The sequence below is a fragment of the Tarenaya hassleriana genome, unplaced genomic scaffold (genome assembly GCF_000463585.1).
Source record: "Tarenaya hassleriana unplaced genomic scaffold, ASM46358v1 Cleome61, whole genome shotgun sequence".
NCBI classification, from domain to species: Eukaryota; Viridiplantae; Streptophyta; class Magnoliopsida; order Brassicales; family Cleomaceae; genus Tarenaya; species Tarenaya hassleriana.
Window position 1 is genome coordinate 364021 of NW_010968608.1, and position 10076 is coordinate 374096.

The 10076-nt window shown below is 39.2% G+C and overlaps 1 protein-coding gene across 1 annotated transcript; it reads left to right on the plus strand.

The window, feature by feature from the left end:
- The first annotated feature begins 163 nt into the window (after window positions 1–163).
- On the plus strand, window positions 164–3707 carry LOC104799828 (CCR4-NOT transcription complex subunit 11-like). The gene is made up of 7 exons (XM_010522489.1): window positions 164–195; window positions 363–584; window positions 689–751; window positions 837–910; window positions 979–1120; window positions 3151–3229; window positions 3357–3707. Exons 2-7 carry the CDS (start codon window positions 498–500, stop codon window positions 3452–3454), a joined length of 543 nt encoding a protein of 180 aa, XP_010520791.1. The 5' UTR covers window positions 164–195; window positions 363–497; the 3' UTR covers window positions 3455–3707.
- The last annotated feature ends 6369 nt before the right edge of the window (window positions 3708–10076 follow it).

The following is a 10076-nucleotide window of genomic DNA, read 5'->3' on the forward strand; positions in this document are numbered from 1 at the left end:
TATATATATATATATTTTTTTTTTTTCTGGTAATACTTAAACAGTTTGTATCATATATGCAGGGTACATTCGTAGGTACATATGTTGACGGAGGAGGAGAAGGCGGCAGTTCTGTCGTCGCTTAAGTCATCAGACCTCCGACCAATCTATAAATTTACCGAGTTCCCACCCACGCGACGCTTCAATGGCGGAGAGGTAGGCCGACGGCTGCAACGTATAGCAATGTCTTTGTTTGGATGCTGCTTGTGTGGATTCAAATATATTCCTGTTGTATTGCTAATCCATCTGTCTTCATCGTAATTCTTCTTGAATTTTTTTGTTTTTGCTTAGCGCCTTAATTTAGTAGTGATGTGGATTGATAGGAGTTCCCCAAGCTGGAAGAGTTGCGACAAGAGTTCCGCAGCAACACTGATCCCAGACCATCTCATCACCTAGACAAGGACTGTTCCGATGAAAAGCCGCTGCAGGATCAGGATCCCGATGATCGGGACCGTGGCATGTGTGCCGATACAAGCAGAGGCGCAGCGGTCAAGGACTTGCTTGTAAAGGCACTAGAGGGGTCGCTTCCACCTGCACGGCACGAGGTATATAGATAGATCGATCAACCGAGTTTGTTGAGCTGGTGTCGATTCCGAATTTTTGGATCTCTTGACCGAGGAGAATGACGAAATATGTTTTCATCTGTTAGATGGCGTCCGCAGATGACCCGAAGCCTGTTTCTCGCCCCGGAATAACTCCGGGGGAGTTACCGGTATGTGATTTCTTACGTATCGTCCAGCAGTTTTTTGTGTTGTCGGTTCTTCTTTCGTATGATGATCTCATTCTTTGTTTTCCAGCTTCTGGTAGAACAAAACCCTCAAACCGTGGTCGAGATTCTCACCAAGTTGAACAACTCTCCGGAGATTGATGAGTATGTCACCGCTGCCATGTCGGGTTTTATTTTACGTTCTGAAAACATTACGTCTCGTTTGTTTGCAGATATTTGACGGCTATTGTAAGCATGGATGCGAGCCTGCACTCGATGGAAGTCGTGAAGGGGCTCGCGACAGCGGTCGAGCTTCCAAAGGATTTTATGCGCACGTACATCGGCAACTGCATGTCGTCTTGCCAGAACACGAAGGTACGGAAAATGAAACTGCATGTTCTGTTTCGTGATCATCTCTGTTTCGTGCATGACTCTGTTGTCAGTTGGTTCTACCATTGTTTGTGTATTGTGTGCTATTGGATTTAGACTATGTAATGGTTTTTATTTGGGATTGAGTGGAGGAGGTTTTTTGGGGGTTTTAAAATTTTAAAACTAAAAAAATTGGCAATCAAGATTTTGTATATTGGTTTTTCTAAAAAGTTAGAAAATCATTTTTAGTGAAATAATTAATTAAAAACCAAAAGTTCCATTTTTTTTGGATTTTCAAAACTACGTAATCCAAAAATAAAAAGCTAAAATCTAAAAACCAAAATATAAGGTTATGAATGGTGATAGTTTTTATTTTGAGTTTTTTGCTTTAGTTTTTGGGTTTTAAGTTTTGGATTTTTAGTTTTTATAACTTTTAAAAAACTTGATTGGAAGATTAATATTTTAATTTCTAGATTTTAGATTATAAATTTAAAATTATCAGAAAGAGTTTTTATACAGTAAAATTTTCTTTAATAGAAAATGAAAAAGGTTTTTTTTTTTAAATCTAAAATCTACTCAAAAATGGTTTTTGGCTTTTATTTGATTTTTAAAAAAAAAAAATGTTTAGCGGGTTTTTGGAAAAAGTAAAAAAAAAAACAAAATTTTGATTGGATATATTTTTGGATTTTAAAAATTAAACAATCACCACCTAAAGTTAAAAACTCAAAATTTATACGTTTTGGAGTTTTTTCAATTTTGGGTTTTTAAAAACCCAAAAAAATATCCAATTAACATTTTGTTTTTTGTTTTTTTCCTAAAAATTCCTTAAACCATTTTTTTTAAAAATCAAATAAAAGCCAAAAACAACTTTTGAGTAGATTTTAGTTAAAAATATCATTTGTTAATAGATTTTTTTATTTTTTATTAAATATTAATTATATAAAATATTCAAAAGGTAAAAATACCCATAATTTTAAAGAAAATTTTACTTTATACATATGTGTAAAAACTCTTTTTGATAATTTTAAATTTATAATCTAAAATCTAGAAATTAAAATATTAATCTTCCAATCAAGTTTTTTAAAAGTTATAAAAACTAAAAATCCAAAACTTAACAAAACCCAAAAACTAAAGCAAAAAACTCAAAATAAAAATTATCACCATTCAAAACCTTAGATTTTGGTTTTTATATATTTATAAATCCAAAAAAAAAAATGTAACTTTTGGTTTTTAGTTGATTTTTCACCAAAATAGGTTTTCAAGTTTTTAGGAAAACTAAATTTAGAAAAACTTAATTGTCATTTTTTTTGTATTTTGGATTATAAAAACTTTATCCATCCAACCTCTTATCCTTGGTTTCGTACTGTTGCTTCATATGCGCATTCTCTCGCTGTCTTCCGTGGACTTAGTACAGAGCCGTCTCAAACTTTTTCTCAAACTTTTTCGGGGCCCTGTTCAATTTATATAAAATAATTTAAAAATATTATTATTAAATTTAATTAATAATATAAAAAATTATAAATTTATATAATATATCAATTAATAATTAATAATTATTTTTTATTTTAAAATTTATTAATTTCTATAAAAATATTTAATGATAATAAATAAATTTTGTAATATTTTTTATATATAATGGTAATAATAATAATTTTTTTAAAGAAATCTATAAATTTAAAGGTTTTATTATAAATATAACTATTTTTTATATTAAAAATAAAATTGAATTTCTATTGATAATTTGAAATGTAATTAATTTTTGAAATTTAATATTTATTTCTTTTTGTATACTAATTATATTTAAAATATTTAATTCTATAATTATTAATATTTAATGATAATAATAATTAGAAAGATTTTTTTAAAATGTGGGGCCCCAAAAATTAAGGGCCCTGTTCCTTTGCACCTATTGAACCTGCTAATAGACGGCTCTGACTTAGTATCGCCATTCCCCGTGCATTTTTGTTGCTGTAACATGTATTGATTATCGGTCTTTCTTTGTTTATATTCAATGTAACGTTGATGAGATTTTACAGGACAAATACATGCAGAATAGGCTCGTACGGCTCGTTTGTGCGTTCTTGCAAAGCCTAATTCACAAAAGAATGATTGACGGTGCATGCGAATTTCCCTTTACTTTCTTTTTCTGATACCAACAGAGTGCTTGTCTTATAGTAAATCTCAAACACTGTTTTATCTTTGTTAATTTGTATGATCAATGGTTGATTTGTTTTGATGACAGTGAAGGATGTATTCGCCGAAGTCAAGGCCTTCTGCACTGAGTTTTCACGGGTTTGGGAAGCAGCCGCACTCCTCAGGCTTTTGAAAACTTTGGAATGACTAAAGATCTCTCCGTGTACCCAAGATTGGGATGTCTACACTTGGGGAGGGCATTCAGCCGACATTCTCACCGGATTTCATTCTCCTTCTCTTATTTTTATTATCTTAATTTCCACTTTGAACACAAAGACACTTTCAAAGTGAAGGTTGTTAACATCTCACCATCCATATAGCTTAGATCGGTATGATTTATGCATGGTGGCTTAATTACCATATGTTTCATTTTTTAAAGGGGATATATATTGAATCTTGTTGATATGTAAACTATGCATGGTGTCTGTACATTACATATTTGTTTGCTTTGTTTTTATATTCTGTAAAGTAGGTCAGAACTCAATTTGTATATATGCGAGATGTCTCTGTGAATGGACAAGCTGTTTTTTTCTAAAACCTTTCTCGTGGCTATGATACGTGATATGGTATCAGAGCCCGAACTTCTCAAAATTTCGCACTAAACTCGTTCTTCGTTGCTTCCTGCAAATCGACATCGACCTTGATTGAATCTCGACAATGGAGAACCTTCCTCGACCCCGACTATGACTCCCCACACTGCGATCCCAACATCGACACCTGACACCATTGTGGTCCCTAGGTGTACAATTTCTTCGTACGATCTCACACCGAGTGACAACCCCTAGACTTGTCCTTTCGTACACATCATTGCGAAGTGACAATTATGATGAAGGGTCGATCAATATCCGATAAGCCATGAAGTCCCGCAAGAAATTTGGATTTGTGGATGGCTCAATACCGAAACCCGACACGGACTCACCGAATTATGAGGATTGGGCTACAAATAACGCTCTAATCGTTTCCTAGATCAAGAACACGCTTGATTCTCCTCTTCGATAAGATGTTGTGCATCGAGAGTATGCAAAAGATCTCTGGAATTATCTCAAACGTCGATTCGACATGGCAAATACGCCTCGTCTCCTTAAGCTGCGAAGCGAAGTTGCAAACTGCAGGCAACACAAAATGACTGTCGAAGCGTATTTTGGCAAATTGACCAAAATGTGGGATGATTTAACCACTTTTTGTTCTCTGAAAGTCTGCAAGTGTTGAAGATCTACCTGCGGCATTGCTACAATTCTGGAAAATGAAAGACACGAAGACAGGTTGTACAAGTTTCTCTTAGGACTTGATGAAACTCGGTACGAGACCGTGCGATCGAATCTCCTTTCCTGTCATCCTCTGCCTAGTCTTGAAGAAGAAGCCTACAACATCGTGACCCAAGACGAAGACACGAAACATGCTTCTCAACAACATCAAGTTAAGTCTGACCTCGCTACATTTTCCACTCAAATGGCTGCAAAACCAAAGCTCGGACAAGAAAAGAAGGACAAACAATGCTCTGCACGAACTGTGGGCCAACTAGGCACTTGGCTGACAACTGTTTTCAAAGCGTCGGTTTTTTCGAGGTGATCGACCCAGAAACAGATCAGCGCGTGGCAAGGGAACACTTCCTCCGGCTACTCGGCCTCTTCCTCGTGTCAACGCTATGCAGGTCTTGTCTTCTGCCCATGTTTCGTCTGTTACAGATGCTGATAAACACCTTGTCAGTGGCATTACTACAGACCAATGGATCACCTTACTAGCAATGCTGAATGCAAATCGTGTTGATGCTTTTGACACACTTTCTGGTAAGAATTATATGTTTCCCTGGATCTTAGACACGGGTTGTTCGCAACATGTGACTGGAGCGTCGTCTCTGTTTGTTGTTATTTCTCAGATCAGTCCATGTTCGGTAATTTAGCTAGACGAACACTCTGTAAACTCGGTTGGATCTGGTTAAGTCATTCTCGGTCCACATCTCCGACTTTCCAACGTCCTCTTTGCCCCTGGTCTACACTACAATTTGATCTCGATATCTTAGTTGCTGGCTGAAAACTCATGCTTTGTCACTTTTGCCCACAATTTTTGTGTCATCCAGAACCGCACTACCAAGATTCCGATTGGAGCAGGTGAGGAAAGGGTAGGCCTATACTATTTCCGTGATGCAGCAACCTTGGTCGTAACTCAGACTTTGGATACACAATTTTTTGAGGTGTGGCACAAGCATTTGAGTCATCCATCTCCTAAAGCCCTTGCGAAGATTACTGGTTTTGATTTATCTAGTACTAGTTCTTATTATACAAAGCATTGTGATGTGTGTTTGCGAGCCAAATAAAGTCGCGACTCTTTTCCGATAAGTAGCAATAAAACTTCTGCAATTTTTGAATTAATCCACTGTGATATTTGGGGGCCATATCGCCATTCATCTTCGTCGGGTACTAAGTACTTTCTCACCATTGTCAACGATTACTCTAGAGGTACTTGGATTTATTTGCTGGCTGGAAAGTTCGAAGCTTCTGTTAAACTTTGATAATTTGTATCTCTGGTTGAACGTCAGTTTGCTACAACCATGTCCTTGTTCAACATATGATATCGTGAGACAAAGGATCAGAACTCGAATTGTTAATGCCTTAGTTAGATCACCTCTAACTCAGTTCTAGGTGGGTGGGTTGTCATGATGTCTTACTAGAGGCTAACCATGACTTGTGATTCGAGAAAGGTTCCCGAATCCATTACCATTTAGAATTGGTCTACAGGGTCACACGCCACTAGGGATAGACTTATAGGTGAAGAATCCGAAGAAAGGAATTGAGATTTGACCAAAACGAGCATGAAAAAGAGTGTTCACTATGTTGGTCCAGAGCTGACCAAGTTTGGTCAGCCCCAGACCACGTTTGGTCAGCCCAGGAAGCCCGAACTCAGCCCATGGTCATTTATCCAAGTCTGATCCGGCTGACCAAGAGTTGGTCAGCTCCGGACCAGATGTTGGATCAGTCGGACCAAAGGCAGTTGCACGTCGGACCACAAGGACGAAGAAGAGACTTGGTCCGAAGCTGACCAAATGTTGGTTTGTCGGACCAAGACTCTAAGTGTTGGGTTTCCTGGTATCTCTAGAGCGAATCATATTCCTAAGAGATCGATTCTACGGTTTGCGTAGCGGATGTAAAACAAAAATTTAATAAACCCTAGAACCATGCTTCTATGAATCGTAGAAACGTTAGAACGCTTACCTCAATCGATCTGGGCCAGTATCAATTGAAGAATTCGTCTGATCACGAAAGGGAGAAGAATACCTCGCCCTCTATACGTATCCACACCTCGGGATGGATTCCAACCTTTGGAACTTGTCTGCTAGGACTCGAATCTTCTATTCGATCATGTGCTTTGAGAAAACGAGACTTAGATCACTTCTTCGACCCTCTAGACTCTCCAAAAAGGTCTCTTAAAGTTCTCTTAGTCGGCCACTTCTTATTTGGGTTATTATTCTCCTTTCTATAAAGTGATTAACCCTAATTCCGGATTTTAAAATTAATTTTGAAACCTAGACCGAACGGACTGCTAAGTAGTCCGTTCGGTCTGGACACTTGGTCCGTTCGGGCCAGCACAAAACACAGTCCGTTCGTTCGGACTGGTCAGTCCGTTCGGTCCAACAATTTGGTCCGTTCGGACTGGATCCTCTAGTCCGTTCGGTCCAACAATTTGGTCCGTTCGGACTAGATGCTCTGGTCCGTTCGGTCCACTCCTGGACCAAATGGTCCGGACCTCGTGTCCAGGTTTCTCGACGTTTTCTCGTGCATTTGTCCTTCCCTGCGTGTGTGACCCTGTAGGCTCATTCGATATAGCAGTATAACCTGAAATCTCTATTCCGGATATACAAGTCATAGGCGGTCTCTAGAAGACACTATGACTACCTATCTCGAATAGAGTTTGTTCATGATCTTACGAATGCCGGTGATGATTCCGATTGATGATCCTTTTGTATCACGATATCATATGTCGAACATAAGGCATGAACAAGCCACCTTATCTGATTCGACTGCTTTCTCGTTCACTGAGTTCGACTGTCTGAAATAGACGACATTCGTCTATAGTGCGGCCACATATTTCTATAGTCTCGCTCCCACGAGGGGCCCAGCGATATCTCTCTCTTTTACGAGAGGTACAAATCCCGTCTTGATTATCTACAATCCAGCACATGATTCGTTTCGTACCTGATACACGCCTTTATAGTCCTCCTATTACGCAGGACGTTTGACGTAATCAAAGTACGCAACTCCTCATGTTGGATTCCGTAGATATCTCAGGTCTTAGGATCCAATCACGGAACCGCCATATGAGATTCAAGTCATGAAGCTAGTCCATGTGACAATCTCATGCGGGTCAATCCAGTGTTCCGTTTCCCAACGAATACTTATGATCATGATTGTATCTAATACCTATGATCATTTCTATGATCATCAATCACACATCATACTAGTCTTTTTATATCATTATTCCCACAATGATACATGACTAGGGAGTTTAGTATTGTTCACAACAATACATGGATATCATAACACATCAAGTATGCCAAAACATGTAATGAATAAAACACTCATCCATAAACTCATAGAAAGTGTAAATACATCAAATGTATCTAAATAAAACTCATGTAGTAGTACATCATAGAGCACTAAACCAACAATCTCCCACTTGCTCTAATCATGGACTACTAAACATCTAATGCTCATATCCCTAACATGACCCTCATGCTTCGATGAAGGGAGAGGCTTCGTCAACGGATCAACAATGTTGTCATCTGTCGACACTCTGCAAATGTGCACGTCTCCTCTGTCTATGATCTCCCTGGTAAGGTGAAATCGTCTGAGTATGTTTTTGGATCGTTGATGGGATCTGGGTTCTTTCGCTTGTGCGTTCGCTCCATTGTTGTCACAATACAGAGCAATGGGGCTATCAACGCTAGGAATCACACCCAAGTCACCAATAAACTTTCTGATCCAAACAACTTCCTTTGCTGCGTCCGACGCTGCAATATACTCAGCTTCCGTAGTAGAATCTGCAACGGTCGCTTGCTTGGAACTCTTCCAGCTAACAACGCCTCCGTTCAAACAGAAAACATAACCAGACTGCGATCTGTAGTCATCAGGGTCTAACTGGAAACTAGCATCGGTGTAACCCTTTACAGCGAGCTCATCTTCCGACCCCCGTATATCAAGAATACATCCTTAGTCCTTCTCAAGTACTTCAGGATGTTCTTGACGGTGATCCAGTGCAACTCACCTGGATCTGACTGGTATCTACTCGTAATGCTCAACGCGTAGAATACATCCGGTCGAGTACAAAGCATGGCATACATGATAGATCCAATTGACGAAGCATATGGAATCCGATCCATGCGTTCTCGCTCATCAGGTGTCGTAGGACACTGACTCTTGCATATAACTATACCACTGCTCATAGGTAAGGTTCCTTTCTTGGAATCTTGCATCTTGAACTGTTTCAAGACCTTATCGATGTATGTACTCTGACACAATCCTAGAAGACGCCTCGATCTATCTCTATAGATCTTGATGCCTAAAATATAGGCCGCTTCTCCTAAGTCCTTCATAGAAAACTGCGTTCCTAGCCAAGACTTAACGTCTTCTAAGGTAGGAACGTCATTCCCTATAAGGAGAATGTCATCCACGTACAGCACTAGAAAAACTACTGTGCTCCCACTGACCTTCTTGTAAACACATGGCTCGTCTTCGTTCTGTGAGAAACCAAACTTTTTTATTGTCTCATCAAAGCGAAGGTTCCAACTCCTCGAAGCATGCTTTAGTCCATAAATGGACCTTTGAAGCTTGCACACTATCCATGGGTTCCTTGGATCGACAAAACCTTCGGATTGTGTCATGTACACATCCTCGGTCAAGTTCCCGTTAAGGAACGCGGTCTTGACATCCATCTGTAATATCTCATAGTCATAATATGCGGCTATGGAAAGTAGGATCCTGATGGACTTCAGCATAACTACGGGCGAATCCTGCCTGATCTCCGAGGTTCACTCGTTGAAGGTTGAGTCACAACCGACAATGAAACAGGTTGAACTTCTTTAACTTGTTCACTCGGCTCAGCGTCTACTTGTTGCTTTCGAACTTTCTCAAGTTCGATCCTACTCCCACTGACTCTTTTGGAGATGAACTCTCGCTCCATAAAAGTCGCATTCCTAGCAATGAACATTTTGTTCTCTGTCGGAATGTAGAAGTAGTAACCCTTAGTTTCCTTAGGGTAGCCTACAAATAAACACTTATCAGATTTGGAGGATAAGTTATCAATCATCTGACGCTTCACATAAGCGTCGTAACCCCAAATTCTGACAAACGACAACGCGGGACGCTTCCCCATCTATATGTCATATGGCATCGTTTCAGCCGACTTCATTGGACTCCTGTTCAGGTCTCTAAAGCGTAGCCCCAAAAGGACTTCGGAAGATCTGTCTGACTCACCATTGATCGAACCATGTCTAACAGTGTTCGGTTCCTCCGCTCAGACACGTCGTTCCACTGTGGCGTTCCAGGAGGAGTTAATTGTGATACAATACTACAATCAACCAAATAGTCAGTGAACTCTTGGTTGATATACTCGCCACCACGATCCGATCGAAGTGTCTTGATCATCTTGCCAAGCTGGTTCTGTACTTCGTTTCTGAAAGCCTTGAACATTTCAAGTGTTTCAGACTTATGTCTCATCAAATAGACATAACCGTATAGACTGAAATCATCAGTGAACGTAACGAAATACAGATAAC